General features: G+C 36.3%; 1 protein-coding gene and 1 non-coding gene across 2 annotated transcripts; both read left to right on the top strand.

Annotated features, from left to right (window-relative positions):
- The first annotated feature begins 17,883 nt into the window (after positions 1-17,883).
- Positions 17,884-19,814, top strand: LOC142525566 (PLASMODESMATA CALLOSE-BINDING PROTEIN 2-like). Its single transcript, XM_075629879.1, has 5 exons — positions 17,884-18,095; positions 18,185-18,252; positions 18,594-18,836; positions 18,962-18,997; positions 19,521-19,814. Exons 2-5 carry the CDS (start codon positions 18,198-18,200, stop codon positions 19,724-19,726), a joined length of 540 nt encoding a protein of 179 aa, XP_075485994.1. The 5' UTR covers positions 17,884-18,095; positions 18,185-18,197; the 3' UTR covers positions 19,727-19,814.
- Positions 19,815-21,110: 1,296 nt separating this feature from the next.
- TRNAP-AGG (transfer RNA proline (anticodon AGG)) lies at positions 21,111-21,183 on the top strand. Its single transcript has one exon. It is a non-coding gene; the product is annotated as a tRNA-Pro (tRNA).
- Positions 21,184-22,591: the final 1,408 nt, after the last annotated feature.

Consider the following 22,591-nt stretch of genomic DNA (forward strand, 5'->3'; position numbering starts at 1 on the left):
TTATAACATTATGATAGTGATTTTCTATTAATTTAATGTCAATGTAAAATATATTAAAGTAATTAATTTTAAATTTAAAATTAAAATTAAAATTACAATAATAAATAACTTGATTGAGTTAAGCGCTCTATTAATAATCATATTAAACTAACATAGAAATAATTTAAAGAACCTCATGAACATGGAAAATTATAAACAAACAAAATGATAAAATAGTAAGTTAAAAATAAAAGTCATATATTTATAATATTTATTTATTATTTATAATAGTAATATATGTTAGTAATTTTAGTAATTTTTTTAAATGTGTAACATTATGATAAGGATTTTTCATGAATTTGACGAAAATGTATAAAATTAATTAAATTAAATTTAAAAGTAAAATCAAGTCATATATTTATAATATTTATTTATAATAGTAATATATGATAGTAATATTAGCAATTTTTTTAAATGTGTAACATTATGATAAGGATTTTCCATGAGTTTGACGAAAATGTATAAAATTAAGTAATTAAATTAAATTTGAAAGTAAAATCAAAATAATAATTAATTAAATTAAAATTGAAAATAAAATAAAAATAATAATTATCTTGTTTGAGTTAAGTAGACTATTAATGACTATATTAAACCAACATAGAAAATGGCTTAAAGAACATCATTAACATGATAAATTGTAAAATAAATAAAAGGGTAAAATAGCTTAAATGTATAATATTATGATAAAGATTTTCCATGAGTTTGACGAAAATGTATAAAATTAAGTAATTAAATTAAATTTGAAAGTAAAATCAAAATAATAATTAATTAAATTAAATTTGAAAGTAAAATCAAAATAATAATTATCTTGTTTGAGTTAAGTACACTATTAATGACTATATTAAACCAATGTAGAAAATGACTTAAAGAACCTCATTAACATGATAAATTGTAAAACAAATAAAAAGGTAAAATAGCAAGCTCAAAATAATTATCTTGTTTGAGTTAAGTAATTATTAATGATTATATTAAACCAACATAGAAAATGACTTAAAGAACCTCATTAAAATAATAAATTGTAAAACAAATAAAAGGATAAAATAGTAAGCTCACAGTTCAAACTCATATATTTATAATAGTATTAGATATTATCATCATGATCTCAATTGTTTCGTTGTAATACACAACTGGTATCAGATCCTTGTTGTAAATATTTTTAAATTTCATAGTATTCTCTGTTTTTGCAGCTTCGTCTAATATTCCACGTCAAAAACTATTTTTTGTGAGTTTTTGTTGTGGCTACAGAATCAATGGATGAAGATGATGGGTCGGGACCTGGAATCAATAAGTTCGACGACACAACTTTTTGTTCTAGCAGTTACATATTAAAGATTATTTGTATAAAAAGAATCTCTGCATCAACTATATCAGGAAAGAAGCCAGAAAATATGGACGATGATGACTGAAAGCTCTTTTATCGACAGATGTTAGGTATAATATGATTAAACCTAACGAAGAACATGACACATAATGTGGTGGATGCAAAAACCAAAGAGGAGATGATGTTCATTTTGTCATATATGTAAAAAAAAAAAATCATCAGCAAACAAGATATATCTTATGAAAAAATTATTCAACTTGAAAATGGGAGAAGATGTTTCAGTGATTAAACACATCAATGAGTTCAACATGATTTTTTCTCAGCTAACATCGGTTGAAATTAATTTTGAAGATGAGATTCACGCAGTTATTCTTTTGACGTCTTTACCAAATGTTTGTGAACCGATGCATGCAGTGTTAGCAACTCTGTTGGATAAATAAATGTGTAATTCAATGATGTCATATATTAAATTCTTGCTGAAGAAGTTTGTAGGATGGATTTGGATGAAGAAAAATCATAAAGATCTATTTTAAATCTCGAGAACAGAGGCAAGGGCAAGATTGGCAAAAATAGTTCTAACAAATGGTATGGTAGATCCAAATCAATAAACAAAAAAGACAAAAACTCATTTAAAAAAAATCGAAAGTGCTGGAGATGTGGTGAGACTGATATCTTGAAATAAACTGCAAATCAAGAAAGAAAAATGTTAATGTTGTTACTGAGGAGATACATGATGCACTATTATTATCCATGAAAGGTTCGGCTGATTCTTAGGTTATGGACTTAGGAACTTCGTTATATACAACTGGAAATCATGATGTATTCGACAATCACATTACTAGAAATTACGGAAAAGTTTTTCTGGCAGATGAAAAACCTTTGGAAATAATTGTCATGGGTGATGTTCATATGAAGATGTCAAATGGATCTGTCTGAAAAATAAACAAATTCATGCATGTACCAAAATTGACACGCAATCTGATATCATTGGGACAACACAATGACGAAGGCTATAATATGACCTTTGGTGATAGTTCATAAAAAGTGAACAAATGAGCCATGATTGTTGCTTAAGAAAGAAAACTGGAACATTTTGTAGGACTTTCACTTGCAGAGATACAATAGTAGTTGTGGATGCTGGAGCTAATTCAAGTCTTTGGCATTGTAGGCTTGGGGATATAAGTGAGAATGAAATGAAGATGTTTGTAATCAAACGTGAATCTGCCGGAATTAAAGGCTGTTGAACACAAGCTGTGTGGAAGCTATATTTTTGGAAAGCAGAAATATATGAGCTTTTCAAAAGACAGTAGAGAGTTGAAAGCACCAAAAATGGAGTTGGTTTGTACCGATTTATGAGGACCATCTCCTATGATATCCTTTGGAGACTCAAGATATTGTGGCACTCTTATTGATGATCGAACATAAAATTTTGGGTTTATTTGGTTATAAATAAATATGAAGTTTATGAGACCTTTAAAAAGTAGAAGTTAACCATGAAGCTTAAATGGATTTTTTGTCATCCAATCAGACGTGGAAATTGACATAACTTTCGGAAGGTAAAAAGATTTTACATTACAAAAGGGTGTAACAGTTAAAATATGGTAGCAAGTGACACAAGGCAAAACTTGTTATAAAATGTTATTAAGAAAAAAAAACATTGATTACACTGATATTTTCTCTTTGGTGGTAAAGTTAACTATTATCAAGACTGTGCTTGGATTGATGCAAAATAAGATTTACACCTGAAGCAGTTAGATGTAAAGTAGTTGTTTCTTTATGGTGAGTTAAATGAAGAAATGAAGCAATCACAGGGATTTGAAGTACGAGGGAAAGAGAAAATAGTGTGCAAACTTCGGAAGAGCTTTTATGGTCTCAAAAAGTTTCAGACAATGGTACATGAAGGTTGATAGATTCAAAGTAATAATGGTTTCCTACGGTGTTAGGTCGATCACTGTTGTTATGTAAATAATCTTGATGGTTCTTATATCATACTACTGTTATATGCAGATTATATGTTGATAACATGAATTTGTCTCAAAAGATTGACAAACTCAATAAAAAATTTGCTATGAATGATTTGGGTGCTGCAAAGAAAATCATTGGAATGAGGATTTTAAGATATTAGGTGAATGCGGTCTTGATGCTTGAGAAGATTTCTGGATGTAAGAATTCAGTTGATATGCTCACACGAGCTGTGATCACTGAAAAATTAAAGTTGTGTTCGAATTCAGTTGAACTCCATCTATAAATGAGGGGGTATGAGTTGTCGCATTGATGATTCGAATATATGATTGAAATAGAGTCTTCAAGTGGAAAAAAATTTAGATGGTGTGAGCCAAGATGATTTGAAAACTTGTATAAAAGTGACACAATTATCAATGATGGTATGCATTATTGCGGCAGATTTTAGGATTGTATTGTGAGGTTTTTTGATAGCTTTGTTGAAAACTTCGAAAATAAAAGGAAACTTCAGACAAGTAGTTGCATTTATAAATAGATGTTTTCCTTCATCAAATATGATTATCTCGTCGACAATCCCTTCAAGCTTTCTTTAAGCATCCAAAATAAGAGAACACGATCAAGAAAATAAAAGAGTTTTTGAGTTTCGTGAGTATTGTGAGGTTCTCTTGTGTGAGTTAAAGAAATTATTTTAACGGTTATATTTGGGTTGAGATTATGAGAGATCAAGTGTTTTGTATACACTTGTTTTTTATTTATTATTTTAATTCCAAATTTTTTATACTATATTATCGTCATGATCTTATTGGCTCTGGTATATGTCACGAAAATTCAAGAAGAATGTGCCAACACTCAAAAGAAAGAAAGAATCCTTGAATACCACTTGGAATGATGTAGAATCTAAAACAAGTCGGGAGGAGAACGAGGAACATGTTAGCAATCATATTGCTTTGAATTTCTATATAAATTTGTTTGGGAAAGAAGTGCTGAAAGACTTCTTCCTTGAACCAGTCGTACAAGGTGTTGCAACAAGCAGTGGAACTTCTAACGAACTGTATTCTTTACTACTCAAAATTTGCGGAAAAATTAAAAATTTTCTTGAATATAAACATCCATACGGTCGTCAACTCATCGTTCATAAAAATATCTTTGAAATCATCCAACACCAATAAAACTTGCTAACAAAATACTTGTCCCAAACATCTCTCACCGAAACATAAAAAAAAATCATAGTATTTTAAACTTGCATAAAAATGTTAAAATAACATGGGCGGTCCTCGGGTCTAGCCTTCCGCTCAGTCCAAGCCTGCCCCTTGGTCACCACCTCCGGTCTCCTCATAGATATCCTCACCTGCATCGATCAAGTCTAGTGAGTCTAAAGACTCAACACGTATAAACTGGAAATAGCGAATACTACATAATAAAACCACATGCAACTTTAAAATAGAACATACATACTTGAAGATTGGATTTGAAATGAACTTGAACTTGCATACGTACATAGACGTGCCATAACTTGAAAGCTTTCATAAACATGCTTACATACTTGATCATACTTAACCATACATGACTTCATTTTTGCGTAGAGGATGTTTCAAAGCAAGTGACCCATACATAATAAACGCCTGATCAGACAAACCACAGTACTGGGCTGACAGGGACGTATCCACTGCCACATACATGAGATCTCCGTTCATAATTTAACGGGCTGGTTGGTCCCCGTTCATAATTTAACGCTTTCCAACCACGATCTAACCCGTTCATAATTTAACGGGGTGGAGAGGTCCTCGGCCACGTTCACCGACTTCCAAACCCATTCATAATTTGGTCACAAGACAATTAGCATACCTCAAAAACTTAAAATATTTTCTTGCACGTCAACATACTTACTTGGTGTTGAGGGATTCGTTGGACTTTGACCGGGGTTATTGCTGCAACATACTAACGTGAATTCATAAGCTTAACGGGTGTAACTTAAACATAACAGTCAAGCTTACCCACGAGTTCATACATTTCCTTAGGACGTTCTAAAATTCACATGACTCGACATTGTTAAACATTGCACTAAACCAAGACATCAAACATCAAAGCATACCATAATATTCCCCAAAACTCAAGTACACGGACCCCGTGCCCAGGTCCGGCTCCGGGTCCGTGTGGGTGCGGTGGAATGACTTGTGAAGAAAAAGGAAGGCACGGACCCCGTGCTTAGGTCCGGGAGGGGGTCCGTGTAGGTGCGCAAAAGTGAAACTCGGGAAGAAGTGAGGACACGGACCCCGTGCTAGGGTCCGTCTAGGGGTCCGTGTAGGCTCGCAAGGATGACACCGTGAAAGAAACAAAGGCACGAACCCCGTGTCATGGTCCATGTATGGGTCCGTGTACCTACTGTGAACGCGAACTTACGAAAATTTTTGTACATGTTTTGCTTAACTTTCTAGACTCGATTGCACGGACTATGAATCGACACCCCGAGACCCATCCTAGCATGCTATAACATCAAACCAATTTCGTACGACATCCAAAGCAACGATGTTCACCCTATGGCACATACAATTCAAAAAACGTGGTAATCGACACCAACTCGATTCCTACGACTACTAAGGTGCTCGAGTACCTATCGACACTAAACGACATACAAAATACCAACCCAACATCATAATAATCATACCTAGATGCAACAACGATCGTCCGTCGATCCCCAACGAAGCCTGCAACAAATAAACTTCAAGAACGCATCAATATCATAATTTTCTGAAAACGCAGTTTGAGCAGTCCCACGAAAAATGCCATAACTCACTCAATTTTTATCCAAAAATTTCGAATCTTATATCATATCGAAGGTATCGAAAAGTTCTACGTTTTTTGCGTTGAAAGTTTTCCCAAAATCTTGACCGAACATTCGCAGTTTTAATAAGAACAGTAAAAACGTGGTTTAGATCTAAAATTTTTCCTTCAAAATCGATCCAAACAATTAACCGCTCAAACTACTACACATCATACATGGATTTTACGCCTAAAAACAACGCACACATAATATGACATGATCGACGCAGCAAAAGAGAGATTATACATGCCTTATGATAACAAACGTTATCGAAACGGTGTCACCGAAGCGGAGATAGAAGCGAGGTTGATCCGGGACGATCGCGCAACGATTTTCTTGCCACAAAATACACGAAACCTGCTGGAAATCTAGTGGAGGGGGGGCAGCTGCTCTAGGAACAAGAGCCCTAGGTCTTTCCTTGTTTTAAAATAATAAAAATGTGAATTGTGATAGTGTGAGTGTTTAGCCGATAAGTAGTGTGTGAAATAATGTGTGTGTGCGCGTGAGTTATGGGTGAATTTAGGGAAATAAATTTCTTAAAAATAAATTAACAACTAATTAAAAGTTAATCAAGCACTAACTCACAATTTCTTGGAAATAAAATACACACTGGTTTAAATAACTCCTTAATTAAAATAACACCCACACAATAACAAGTTTAAAAGTTTTAAACTCTCAAAATTACTAAATAAGTGTTTTAAGCTTTAAAAATGCTAAAACTCAATAAATTATTTAAAACGCCCCGAACTTAGCTTAAAATAAAATACCACATTTAAAATTGCCACCAAACGTCACCGGTCTCTTTTCCTCAATCCCGCCTCGAATAATCGCCTGAAACGTGAAACTCGAAAAATATTTTAACGTGCATTACCATAAACATGAATAATTTAAAATAATATATTTTCATAAATCATGCATTGCTAAAACTCATTTAAAATTAATTAAATGATCTAATAATTAAACAGATGCATGGGTTATACGTGTACTGAATTTGGGCACTACAGTTCCTCCCCCACTTATATAAATTTCGTCCTCGAAATTAAGTCTTACCAAACAACTCCGGGTAGCGAAGTCTTATATCTGCTTCTGATTCCCAAGTGGCTTCCTCCACTGATTGATTTAGCCACCGGACTTTGACCAACTTAGTCACTTTGTTCCGGAGTCTGCGCTCCTGTCTGTCTAGGATTTGAGTCGGTCGCTCCTCATATGATAGATCTGGAGCAAGCTGCAACGGCTCGTAGCTCAGAACATGCGAAGGATTAGCTAGATACTTCCTCAACATAGAAACGTGGAACACATTGTGTGCCCCGGCCAGATTCAGCGGAAGGGCTACACGGTAAGCTACTGTCCCAACTCTGTCCAGAATCTCGAACGGCCCAATAAATCTCGGACTCAGCTTGCCTCTCCTCCCAAATCTCATTACACCCTTCATAGGTGCTATTTTGACGAATACGTGATCTCCTACGGCAAACTCGAGATCTCTTCTCCTCTTATCGGCATAGCTATTCTGACGGCTTTGGGCGGTCTTCATCCTGTCACGAATCTTGACCACCACATCTGTAGTTTGCTGAACTATCTCTGGACCAAGATCTGCTCTCTCACCAACTTCATCCCAATGAACTGGTGATCTGCACTTCCGTCCATACAACGCCTCATAGGGAGCCATACCTATAGATGATTGGAAGCTGTTGTTGTAGGTAAACTCCACTAGTGCTATCTTAGACTCCCAAGTCCCCCGAAAATCAATCATACAGGCTCTCAGCAAATCCTCCAGAATCTGAATCACTCGCTCAGACTGGCCATCTGTCTGCGGGTGAAAAGCTGTACTAAACAGCAACTTTTTCCCCATGGCTGCATGTAAGCTCTTCCAGAAGGACGACGTAAACCTCGGGTCCCTGTCGGACACAATCGAAAATGGGAACCCATGTAAACAGACTATCTCCCTGATATAAAGCTCCGCATACTGCGTCATGGAGAAAGTCGTCTTTACTGGCAAAAAGTGCGCTGACTTCGTGAGTCGATCCACAATAACCCAAATGGCATTAAAGCCTCTGACTGATCTAGGCAATCCAACGAAGAATTCCATAGTGATATTCTCCCATTTTCACTCTGGAATAGGGAGCAGCTTAAGCATTCCTGCTGGCCTCTGGTGTTCAGCTTTCACTTGCTGACAAGTAAGAAATTCTGATACGAATCTGCGGATGTCTCTCTTCATCCCTGGCCACCAATACAGGATCTGCAGGTCCTTGTACATCTTAGTACTTCCTGGATGAATAGAATACAGGGATGCATGTGCTTCTGTCAGAATATCCTGTCTGATCGAATCAACACTAGGCACCCACATTCTGCCCATGTATCTCACGATACCATCTGACACTGAGTAAAGAACACTGCCCTTGGCTTCGTCTTTCAGTCTCCATTTCAGTAATTGCTCATCTGAAGACTGACCTGTCCGGACACGGTCTAGCAGAGAAGACTGGACTGTCAGATTAGACAGCCTTGGTGCTCTGCCCTTACGGTATACTTCCAAACCAAACCTCTGAATCTCAAACTGAAGAGGTCTCTGCACTGATAACTGAGCTATGACTGCAACTTTCCTGCTCAAGGCATCTGCCACAACATTAGCTTTTCCCGGATGGTAGCTAATCTCGCAATCATAGTCCTTCACCAGTTCCAACCATCGCCTCTGTCTCATGTTTAGTTCCTTCTGCGTGAAGAAGTATTTCAGACTCTTGTGGTCAGTGAAAATCTGACACTTCTCGCCATACAAGTAGTGTCTCCAAATCTTCAACGCAAAAAAGACTGCGTCTAATTCTAAATCGTGCGTCGGGTAGTTCTTCTCATGCACCTTCAACTTCCTGGAAGCATAAGCTATAACCCGACCTTGTTGCATCAACACTGCGCCTAATCCGAGCTTAGATGCATCGGTATAAAGCACAAATTCACCTTGCCCTGTTGGCATGGCTAGCACTGGCGCCGAAATAAGAGCTTAGTTCAAAGTATCAAAGCTCTTCTGACATTCGTTACTCCACACGAATTTAGCATTCTTCTTGGTTAGTGAAGTGAGTGGCACTGCTATGGACGAAAATCCTCGAATGAACTTACGGTAGTAACCGGCTAAACCCAAAAAGCTGCGGATTTCTGATGCATTCTTCGGTTCAACCCAATCCTTAACAGCTGCTACTTTTGCTGGATCCACTTCAATGCCACTGCTAGACACTATATGCCCCAAAAACGCTACTTTCTGCAACCAAAACTCGCACTTACTGAACTTCGCAAATAACTTGCGACTCTGCAAAACCTGCAACACTGTCCTCAAATGCTGGCTATGCTCCTCATGGCTCTTTGAGTATATGAGAATATCGTCAATAAACACTATGACGAACTGATCAAGGTAGGGCTGAAATACTCGATTCATGAGGTCCATGAAAATTGCTGGAGCATTCGTCAATCCAAATGGCATTACTAAGAACTCGTAATGCCCATACCTGGTCCTGAAGGCCGTCTTGTGAACGTCTGCATCCTTCACCTTCAGCTGGTGATACCCTGATCGAAGATCTATCTTAGAGAACACTGTAGCTCCTTGCAACTGATCAAACAAGTCTTCGATTCTAGGGAGTGGGTACTTATTCTTGATCGTTACCTTGTTCAACTCTCGGTAATCGATGCACAGCCTCATACTCCCATCCTTCTTATTCACAAAAATTACTGGCGCGCCCCACGGTGAGAAACTAGGGCGAATGAACTCCTTGTCGAGAAGCGCTTGAATCTGTTGTCTGAGCTCTAACATCTCAGCTGGAGCTAATCGGTACGGCGCCTTAGAGATTGACACTGTGCCTGTCATGAGATCAATGGTAAACTCCACCTCTCTCTCTGGTGGAAGACCTGAAACATCGTCTGGGAAGACGTCTAGGAATTCACTGACTACTGGCACGTCGGATAAAGATGGAGTGGGCACATCAGGCGCTGAAATAATACTGGCCAAGAAGGCCTGACACCCCTTGGAAATCAGCCTCCTCGCTTGCATGCACGAAATCATGCAAGGGAAGCTTCTCCATCTGTCTGGCTCAAATAGAAACTGTTCCATGCCCAGCGGCTTAACCAATACTGATCTTTTCTGGAAGTCAATCAGGACCCTGTTCTTTGTCAGCCAGTCCATTCCCAAAATAATGTCGAACTCTGGCATCAACAGTAGAATCAAATCTGCATATACTAGATGGCCCTGCAATTCCAGATCGATATCCCTGATCACGCTAGTTGCTAACAGCTCTTCCCCGGATGGGACTGTCACCGAAAAATTTATATCTAGGCCAATGGACTTGATGTCCAGATGATTAGCAAAAGTCTCCGAGATAAAGGAGTGAGTGGCTCCTGAATCTATCAGTGCCGTTGTGGCTAATCTCTTAATGAAAATATTCCCTGAGATGCGTTAGCACAACAAACTAACTTATATCCCAAAAATTCTACCATAAACCTCATGCAACAAAAGACACTCAAAATTCCAACTAAAACACTAGTATTCCCAATTAAAACTAAACATGCAAGGCAAAGAAATCGATATTGTACTGAATTAAATAAATTACCAGTCAAAAGGATAGTGTCTGGGTTCGCCTCTTAAGCATGCATGGCGAAAACTCTCCCTTGCGTTGGTTGCTTCCATTGTGGGCACTCCTTCAACATGTGGTCCGTAGCCCCACATTTAAAACATTTCTCGGATCCCCATAAGCACTGACCGGGATGCTGGCGATTGCATTTCTGACACACTGGGAAGTTACCGGGCTTCTGAGGCGCCCCCTGCTGCTGGATAGGACCCTTGCCTTTCGGCGGTCCCTGATAGGGTTTCTTTCCCGGTTGCCCCTGGTAAGGTTTCTTGAACTGAAGCCTCTGATGTTGTTGCTGCTGCGGTGGGGGATAGGGCCTCTTGCCCTGCCTGTCTGCCTCAATATCCCGCTGGTCTTGTTCTGCCGCCAAAGCCCTAGAAACGGCAACTGCGTATGTAGTAGGGCCAGCTACCCTCACATCACGGCGCAAGATCGGCCGCAAACCATCCATAAAATGCCTCAGCTTTGACTGGGCATCATTCGAAATGAGGGGCACGAAGTAACATCCCCTCTCAAACCTCCTAAAAAACTCTGCAACACTGCTATCTCCTTGTCGCAGCGTCATAAATTCCCTAGTCAGCCGGGATCGTACTTCCTCAGTGAAGTACTTGGCGAAGAAAACTTCTTTGAATCCATTCCAGGACAACGTCAGCAAATTAACTGCCACCGACGCACTGTCCCACCAACGTCTGGCATCACCTGCTAAAAGGAATATGGCACAACGGACTCTGTCTGCATCCTGCAGCTCCATGTAGTCAAAGATCACTTCGATGGACTTAATCCATGCCTCTGCTACCATCGGGTCATTAGATCCCGAAAACTCCTTAGGATTCATCCTCTGGAACCTCTCATACACCGCTTCTGGTCTAGGCCTCTCCCCCGCGCCAACTGCAGCCTGATTCCTCGCAAACTGTGCGAAGAACTGAGTCATTCCTGCCAGCATCTGCGCTTGCATATCTGGCGGTGGAGGTGGAGGATTGGCTCTCTCCTCATTTCGGGTCTCTCGATCCTCTTCCCTTGCTTCTCGGTCAACCACACGTCTAGGAGGCATTCTGTCCCATCAATTACCCAACACGTAAACCCACTATGCATGAACATGATATCAATGACATAGGATGCACGAAATCTAAATTCAAAACATGGATATGCTGAATTCATGATTCAATGCTTATTACATACATAATGCAAAAATTAAAACTTACAGACTTGAGGTGTGACTTCAGAGCTTCTTGCGACTGGCAGTAGGCATAACCCTTTACAGGAACGCCGCTCTGATACCAACTGTAACGAACCGTATTCTTTACTACTTAAAATTTGCGGAAAAATTAAAAATTTTCTTGAATATAAACATACATACGGTCGTCAACTCATTGTTCATAAAAATATCTTTGAAATCATCCGACACCAATAAAACTTGCTAACAAAATACTTGTCCCAAACATCTCTCACCGAAACATAAAAAAAATCAGAGTATTTTAAATTTGCATAAAAATGTTAAAATAACATGGGCGGTCCTCGGGTCTAGCCTTCCGCTCAGTCCAAGCCCGCCCTTGGTCGCCACCTCCGGTCTCCTCATAGACATCCTCACCTGCATCGATCAAGTCTAGTGAGTCTAAAGACTCAACACGTATAAACTTGAAATAGCGAATACTACATAATAAAACCACATGCAACTTTAAAATAGAACATACATACTTGAAGATTGGATTTGAAATGAACTTGAACTTGCATACGTACATAGACGTGCCATAACTTGAAAGCTTTCATAAACATGCTTACATACTTGATCATACTTAACCATACATGACTTCATTTTTGCGTAGAGGATGTTTCAAAGCAAGTGACCCATACATAATAAACGCCTGATCAGACAAACCACAGTACTGGGCTGACAGTGACGTATCCACTGCGACATACATGAGATCCCCGTTCATAATTTAACGGGCTGGTTGGTCCCCGTTCATAATTTAACGCTTTCCAACCACGATCTAACCCACGGGGTGGAGAGGTCCTCGGCCACATTCACCGACTTCCAAACCCATTCATAATTTGGTCACAAGACAATTAGCATACCTCAAAAACTTAAAATATTTTCTTGCACGTCAACATACTTACTTGGCGTTGAGGGATTCGTTGGACTTCGACCGGGGTCGTTGCTTCAACATACTAACGTAAATTCATAAGCTTAACGGGTGTAACTTAAACGTAACAGTCAAGCTTACCCACGAGTTCATACATTTCCTTAGGACGTTCTAAAATTCCCGTGACTCGACATTGTTAAACATTGCACTAAACCAAGACATCAAACCTCAAAGCATACCATAATATTCCCCAAAACTCAAGTACACGGACCCCGTGCCCATGTCCGGCTCCGGGTCCGTGTGGGTGCAGTGGAATGACTCGTGAAGAAAAGGGAAGGCACGGACCCCGTGCTTAGGTCCGGGTGGGGGTCCGTGTAGGTGCGAAAAATTGAAACTCGGGAAGAAGTGAGGACACGGACCCCGTGCTAGGGTCCGTCTAGGGGTCCATGTAGGCTCGCAAGGATGACACCGTGAAAGAAACAAAGGCAGGGACCCCGTGTCATGGTCCGTGTATGGGTCCGTGTACCTACTGTGAACGCTAACTTACGAAAATTTTTGTACATGTTTTGCTTAACTTTCTAGACTCGATTGCACGGACTATGAATCAACACCCCGAAACCCATCCTAGCATGCTATAACATCAAACCAATTTCGTACGACATCCAAAGGAAAGATGTTCACCCTATGGCACATACAATTCAAAAAACGTGGTAATCGACACCAACTCGATTCCTACGACTACTAAGGTGCTCGAGTACCTATCGACACTAAACGACATACAAAATACCAACCCAACATCATAATAATCATGCCTAGACGCAACAACGATCGCCCGTCGATCTCCAACGAAGCCTGCAACAAATAAACTTCAAGAACGCATCAATATCATAATTTTCTGAAAACGCAGTTTGAGCAGTCCCACGAAAAATGCCATAACTCACTCAATTTTTATCCAAAAATTTCGAATCTTATATCATATCGAAAGTATCAAAAAGTTCTACGTTTTTTGCGTTGAAAGTTTTCCCAAAATCTTGACCGAACATTTGCAGTTTTAATAAGAACAGTAAAAAAGTGGTTTAGATCTAAAATTTTTCCTTCAAAATCGATCCAAACAATTAACCGCTCAAACTACTACACATCATACATGGATTTTACGCATAAAAACAACACAACACATACTATGACATGATCGACGCAGCAAAAGAGAGATTATACGTGCCTTATGATAACAAACGTTACCGAAACGGCGTCACCGAAGCGGAGATAGAAGCGAGGTTGATCCGGGACGATCGCGCAACGATTTTCTTGCCACAAAATACACGAAACCTGCTGGAAATCTAGTGGAGGGGGGGGGGGGGGGGGGGGGGGGGGGGCGGCTGCTCTAGGAACAAGAGCCCTAGGTCTTTCCTTGTTTTAAAATAATAACAATGTGAATTGTGATAGTGTGTGTGTTTAGCCGATAAGTAGTGTGTGAAATAATGTGTGTGTGCGCGTGAGTTATGGGTGAATTTAGGGAAATAAATTGCTTAAAAATAAATTAACAACTAATTAAAAGTTAATCAAGCACTAACTCACAATTTCTTGGAAATAAAATACACACTGGTTTAAATAACTCCTTAATTAAAATAACACCCACACAATAACAAGTTTAAAAGTTTTAAACTCTCAAAATTACTAAATAAGTGCTTTAAGCTTTAAAAATGCTAAAACTCAATAAATTATTTAAAACGCCCCGAACTTAGCTTAAAATAAAATACCACATTTAAAATTGCCACCAATCGTCACCGGTCTCTTTTCCTCAATCCCGCCTCGAATAATCGCCTGAAACGTGAAACTCGAAAAACATTTTAACGTGCATCACCATAAACATGAATAATTTAAAATAATGCATTTTCATAAATCATGCATGGCTAAAACTCATTTAAAATTAATTAAATGATCTAATAATTAAACAGATGCATGGTTATACGTGTACTGAATTTGGGCACTACAGAACTAAATCAAAAATTTTTGACTTCGAGACAAAAAGTGACTTAGATAAAGATGAAAATAGTGTTTTGTAAGAAGAAGAATTCATAAAAGCTTTTGAAGAAATGTATAAGACATGGAAAATAGTCAGCAAAAGGAACATAGAGTTAACGAATATGATGAAATCACTTGAAAGTGCGAAAGAAAATTTGAAAAAAATTGACACTTGAGCATGAATGATTGGCTACAGAAAGTCAAAAAAAATTGAATGACTCGTTGAATAAACTTCATCACTTACAAGAACAAAATAATTTGTTTAATATGAGAATTACTAATTTAGATCATGTTTTATCTTTGAAGTGACACAACAGTGATTGAACTGGGATCGAATATGAATGAACATTTCTGCCTCAAAACATTGTTTGTGAAAGAAAGCACAAGGGAATAATCACCGACTTGGAAATTTGCAGATAAGTGTCCTAAATTTGTTCTGATTTGTCATTTTTATGGAATATCTAGACAGGTAAGACCAAAATGCTATAAATATATTAATGCTTTGAAAAAAAAGAATGATATCAAGCATGTTAATTTTAAAATATCTAGATCAACTAATTAAACTAAAGATTACTTGTGTGAACCGATCATTAGAAAAATATGGGTTAAAAATCTGATCTAAATGAGTTTATCTCTTGTTCATCTTTAAAAGCATATCTGAGTGAAAAAAACTTTACTAAAAAATGGTTGTTCTACAACATATCATGACAGAAAAATCAAATTGCTGACATATTCACTAAGGCACTTGATTCTGTGAGTTTTGAAGCACTTGAAAAAACTTTAGGTATATGTTCCATGAAATTTTGCATTCTTAAGATAAAATTTATGAATTTTGAATATTTGAGTTTACAAGTTTAAAAAATTGAGTTTTGACTTAAGTTGAGTTAGTCTATGAGGTGAATACATTTTGTTTAGAATTTTGAATGAACTTCCTTAGCATTGAAAAATTATGCAAATCTCTTGTGACCTAAGAATTAGTCTTGGCCAATGTGTTAAAAAAAAAAAATTTGGGGGACGTGATATGGAAGAAGAGGTGAATTGGAGAAAATCGTTGGAAAAAGTTACCCAACAAACACAATGAAAAGATGTGTTAGAGTGTGAGCTACCAACCTATGTGTGGAAAATATGCCGAATAGAATTTTTGGTTCATGTTTGGAAGAAATTAACTAAAAATCCAATAGAAGATCTCTTTAGAGTGAGAGCTACCGATTCATGACAAAGAAAAAAAATGTAAATTTTGATTTACTACAGTTGTTTGAACTTGAAATTCTGAATTATACTTTGTCTTGGAGACAACTCATACTCTCATAAATTTTATACACATTTCTATACTTTAGGAGAAGTAGAAATCAAGAAGTACATACTTGACAACTCAAAATTGAAAAGCTCTTTTTCACATATATGTTTAAGTTTTTAAGTAATTCTTGCTCCGAAATTTTTGCTCTATTTGAATTTTGTCATCAAATATGATTATTGTTGTCTGTTTTGGAAGTTATAGTTATGATTTCGGTATGGAAATTAACTTTCTGATTTGCGTGAGAAAATAAACCGATATTGTGCATCTTTTAGTGTGACTTAGCTTCATTTTTTTTGTTTTTTTTAGAGACTTGCATGGGCATTAAGAATCATATTTTGCTTTGTTTCTCGCTTCTCAATTTTGCTACACTAAAATTTTGTTCATACTCATTTGATTTTGGTCAATTTGTGTTGAAAGCTTATTGTAGAAAATCTCACATTGAGAGAAAGTTTTCGGAAGATTTATGATGGTCCAAAGGATAATGAATATACCCAAACCGCTACTATTGTTTGATGATTGTCCCCTTGTTTGTTTCGACGCTAAGGGAGAATAAGTTTTTTTTGTTTGCATGGTTGTCTTGAAAATAAGTTAAATGGGGAGATTGTTAATTGAATTTTTATTGTGTTGATTTGAAATTGGATAATTGTCTTATTTGACTTTTTGGATATCTTGGTTATCTTTGCAGTTTGAGATAAGATTTTACTGTGTTTCATTTGTAATGATATACATGTATTATTATCTCATTTTATATTTGAATATCATGAATATATTTTATCGTCATATCTTGATATTTGATGTTAATTATCTTGATTATCATATATATATGTATTGGAAAAGTGTCTAACTTCGTGCTATAAATTTCCTAAATTCTATATGTGATAATGATGAGATTCAAGTGATATTTGTTTAAAATTTTGAGGAGATTAGTGCATATAAATGCTTGATAATGCACATATTATGTTGTGAAAGTATCAGTTGAAACACGTGACTTTTGAAGAAGAAAACGTCTTACTGTTCATTCATTGTCGCGGAAACCGTTGCAACAAAGTTTTGACAACATCACTATGTCATTCCGACGTTGAGAGTTTCAATTGCTAGCGGTACACACACATTCAAAGCTTTGTAATTCCTTTCTCGGGAGAGGAATGTGACGTTTTCAAGAGAGAACAATCCGCAGTTTCGAATGGAGTTCGAGTTGGTAAATATTGAAAACTCATCAAGTGAAGTCAACTGAGTGTGTTTGACATAAAAAGGTCATTAGAAAATGGGAAGTCTTTTAATTTGAATAAGTCATTATATGATCATAACATTATTTATATTTAGTAGATTCACTTGATAGTTTGGCATGAACTCGTAAATGTAGGCCGATTAGACCCATGCAATATTAAAATCTTGGTGTTCTTTATTTTATTATTATTATTTTTTTTTTGAACGGTTCTTTATTTTATTATTATTTACTCACTCAATCAAAAACTACAAAGAACAAGTTACTAATACCGCAAAAAAACACAATTTCACACTTGATATCAATGTAGGGAAATAATGATTGTGTCCGTTGAAATCCATACGTCAAACCATTTCTCAAATCAAAACTGGGTCATCAAATTAAATTCAGCTAAACGTGAGAGTAGACGTTTGAGGAGTTAACCCTGGACAGACTTAACCTATAAACTTCAAGATTCAACCATGCACAAGTTGATGACCGTTTTGAGTGAGAAGCCCAAACACAGAGACATTCATAACATAGTACAAAACAATTTCCAAAAAAATAATAATTTAACATAGTACAAAACCGACCGAGTTGATGACGGAAGACGTTTTGGCATTGATTTCCTCAAACACGTTAATTAACCAACCGCAATACAAAAATATTGTCCAAATTCGGACACCGTATAGGTAAAGTCACCAGAAGGGGGCATTCTTCCTACTCAGCTTCCTCTCCGTTTCACCAGTACGCCACTCTTTGTTTCTAACCTGTATTTTCTCTTTTTCGGATCAAATTTCTCTTGCTTGGGGTGAGAAATATAAGTTTTTTTTAAGGATCTTGGAGGATATGGCTGTTTATGTGGTGTGTTTGTTGCTTCTTTTAGCCATGGTTACTTTTTCAGGTGAAGCTCTTGACTTTTGAATTCTTGAATTCAATGTTTCCTTTGGGATGTCCGATACGTGTTTGATGTTGTTTCTTTATGGTACTGTTCTAGTATACTATATAAGAAGTTAGAACAAACTACTGTATGAAAAAGTAAAAGAAAATAGAAAGTTCCAATTCTTCTCTTTCTTGATCAGGGGCAATAAAGGGTTTGCAAGGACGTTATCTTTTTTTTTTTCCTCCCCATTTTCATGCATTTTCTAAGACTTGGGTTTTAACTATAATTTCAAAATCTAGAAAAGGGATATTCTTGTTCTGACCTGATCTTTTCGGCCATTTATGTTGATTTTTGATTTACAGGTGCAACTTATTGCCTATGTAATACTGGAGTTAGCAACACAGTTCTTCAGGAAAACATAGATTATGCTTGTGGAAATGGAGCTGATTGTTCAGCAATCCTCCAAAATGGGTCTTGTTTTCTCCCAAACACAGTCAAAGATCACTGTAATTATGCAGTGAACAGTTATTATCAGAGAAAAGGGCAAACTAATGGGAGCTGTGATTTTAAAGGCTCTGCCTCATTCTCTCAAACTCCTCCCTCTAGTAAGATTCAACATAATTAATCATCAAAAAATATAGAAGTATATTATTGCTTTATCCAGTCAATGGAACTAACTGCTGTTCATTTGTTTTGTTCCATTTTTTTTTTTCCGGTTGATAATTTGCAGATTTAGCTGCAGGATGTGTGTATCAATCTAGTCCCAGGTTTTGTTTTCTGATTCTCTTCTAGAAACTTAGGATCACATTTTGAAAATGAATATTTGATAAAAGTTTTTGGAGAGATAATTTCATTTGTAACTTATGAATATGATCCGGGACGGACTCAGTGGAGGGACAAGCAGCTGATTGACTCGCCTCTCCTCTCAAACAAAAATGCAAGGAGAAATCGTTTAAGTCACCTCCATTAATCAGGAATAGAATAATAATCCAGTCTTTTTCTTGCTTGTTTACCCAAAAAAGAATAATAAATTAGAAAGAAGGTAGATTTGAAGCTCTTCCCCTTTAGGTGAAGTGAAAGAAGTTCAAAACTTAGTGTACTGATAGTGTTGAAAACTTGGGGATGCTTCTGAAGATTATTGCTAATAAAATAACTTGCTATGATTTGCATATTGAATAGGTGATGGCTTCTTCTAGTCTGCTAACTTCTTTGAAAAAATTTAAGATTCAATATTTCACATTCATATGGTAAAACCTTGACTTTTGTTCGATTATTTATATAATAATGTGGTAATGGAAGCAGCCCAGCTCCACCATTCAGCCCCGGAGGAACACCTCCAAATGGGTCATTCGCCCCACCGGGTACGTTTGTACCTCCAAGCAGTTTGGACAATGGCACTGATGCGACACTATTATCTCGAAGCGTTGCTACATCTATTCTTGCATGTTTCTTGGTAAATTTCTTGATTTACGGCTTGAAATGGCCAAGGATTTGAATGAATCAAGGCTTACAAGAAACAATTTTTTATATATATCGATACACAATTCCACTTGACCTCGTTGTTATATTCTTCCTACCCTTTGGGGAAAGAAAATGAGATGGGAAATTATACTATACACCTTTGCATTGGTTATTTATGGGCTGGTCCAAAACTTATTGTTGTCATTTTATAGCTAAATCAACGAGAATGGGTACATAACATTGTAATATTTTTCCAAATAATCTATTACTATTATTAAGAATATCTGTGATAGAGACAAAAATGGTGTCTTGGTCTGTTATTTGATCTTCCAATTTTGTCCTTATGTTATACTAATATTACACTTTTGTTTTTATTTTTAATTTCAACAAACACTTTTGTTTTATTTTTTAAAATTACAACAATTCAAATAGCACTTAATCTCTCGATAATTTGTCGAATTTCATTTTAATCTCTCGATAATTATAAAAAAAAATGTACACACATGTACCGCGTGTGCAAAGTAGCTAGTCTAAATAAAAATTGCGACCACATTGTAGTATTTGTAGCTTTTTTATAATTAAAAAAATTAAAAAATTAGTGCCAAGGTATTTTGGTCTCAGAACCAGCTTCATCCTTATCTTTGCGACTTTTCCTCTATTGGAAGGCCAAATGTTGACTTTTGGAATTTTTATTATTATTATTATTATTATTATTTTGCGGTGGATGAATGTATGAGTGGATGAGAACTGATCAACCACCATTTAATCAAAGCTTATTTATTCGTCTCACAAATTAAAAAAAGTTTGATTTTACTTTATTTACATCAACTAAAAATCTAGTTACATACATCCATTCTTATCAATGACTAAGCTCCTATTAATTAATTAATTAAAGTACACAAATACAAACAGGAAATTATTTGATATGTAAGACGTGTGTGTATATATATAATTTTGATATAATGGTTATCGATTCACGTTCATTTTTGTGTCCATAATTAGTAACTCTCATCTAGTGGATGAATAATTTTGATATGTTTCATCACGTCTAATAGATGAATGTTATCTCGACGATAAATACAGTCGGTTGACAGCATATCAAGACTATATGCATATATTTTTTTTTTGGTCTGAGGTGAATCACTTTATCTCATTGCCTCACAAGGATATACATGTAGTCAAATGTCTAGTCGTTTGTTTTAACAATTTTTGTCAAGAAAATACAAATTTTTTAAAGTTGTGTACGGGGCTGACCTATTGAAAGTAAAAATCCTAAATTATTTAATCTTGCTTCGGACTTTGCATCATTACATTTTTTTTTCAACTGACACGGCATACAGTTAAAATTAAGTATAAAAGAAATACATTATTTTATGTATTAGTTAATAAATAGTATTTTTAAATTTTTCACTTGACATGGGCATTTGGTCTAGTGGTATGATTCTCGCTTAGGGTGCGAGAGGTCCCGAGTTCAATTCTCGGAACTGCCCCTTCTCTCTTTTCTTCTCTCAATCAGTAATTTTTTTATTTTATTCCTTTTTGATTTTCTGATATTTATTTTGAAAGTTAAAAGAAATTTGATTTCATTTAATTTTTCAGGTTCCAAACAACTGAAAATTAATTCTTGGAATTTGAGTGGTTGGAAACATGAATGATTGAAGGCAAAAATTTGTGCGAGACGGTCTCACGTGTCGTATTTTATGAGGTGGATGTCTTATTTGGGTCATCCATGAAAAAGTAATACTTTTTATGCTAAGAGTATTATTTTTTATTATATATATCGGTAGGGTTGACCCGTCTCACATATAAAGATCCGTGAGACCGTCTCACATGAGACCTACTCATGATTGAATATGGAAAAATATAAATTGATTCCTCTTCCGTGACTCTCCTCATCATATATTAGCTAACCACTTTTTAATATCGGGTTGGTTGCGGCTGAGGTGTTTAGATGGTCCGAGTAGATATGTATGTCTGGTGTGACTGGAGTGTTTTGCTAGAGATGGACTAAATATAGTTGATATTTTCTCTTGATTATAATTATTGATTCATCGATTTAGGGGAAAAAAATGATGAATAATAATGTTGCATCTCTTTTTCTTAGTTTTTCATAAAATTAAGAATAACTCAATTTTGAGCTCGTATGATAGAGATATAATCAAAATATCAGACTCTATACAAGTTCTATCAGGTGCAAGTCTAACTGGATGCTTCTCTTGATTAACTATTGAATTTGTCTATTTTTGTGCAAAGTAATAACCAGTAAAATTGTAGTCATTTCTCTCAACTTTTCATAGCATTAAGAATCACTACATTTTGAGTTTCCAGTGGAGAGATGTGATCGAAATATCAGATTATGCACAACCTGGAACATGTTATTCATTCAATGCAGAACCAGTGCAAAACAAGCACATTAAACGCGGTTTATCAGCTTCAAGTTCCGATTTAGACTTTCACTTTGTAAGATGATTTCCAGATTATTGTGTTATATTTGTAATGCTAAATCATTCAAATTTCGATAATCGATCCGAGAGATATGACCAAAATACCATAACTGCTCATGTTTAGCCAATAGTTGTATCTTGTGTCATCCAACTCGGTTTTGCAATGTTCAGTTAACATAAGTAACATCCAAACTGGTCGAGTCAGCTTGAAGTATGACTTGTATGTAATCGAGTTCTTTTCATTCATTTTGTTTGCTGGTAATTGAGATCATTGGTTTGTGATATATAAACAAAATACAAGAACTGATCATGTCAAGCTGGTTCTAGCTCAATAAATCTAGCTTAATAAATCCAGCTTGATATGATGACCACTGGTCCTAAATAACATCCGAATTAGTCCAACTTATCAGCGTATGACTTGTAGAGTTTTTAATTTTCTATTTAGCTATTTTGGT

This window comes from Primulina tabacum, chromosome 14 (genome assembly GCF_025594145.1).
Source record: "Primulina tabacum isolate GXHZ01 chromosome 14, ASM2559414v2, whole genome shotgun sequence".
NCBI lineage: Eukaryota > Viridiplantae > Streptophyta > Magnoliopsida > Lamiales > Gesneriaceae > Primulina > Primulina tabacum.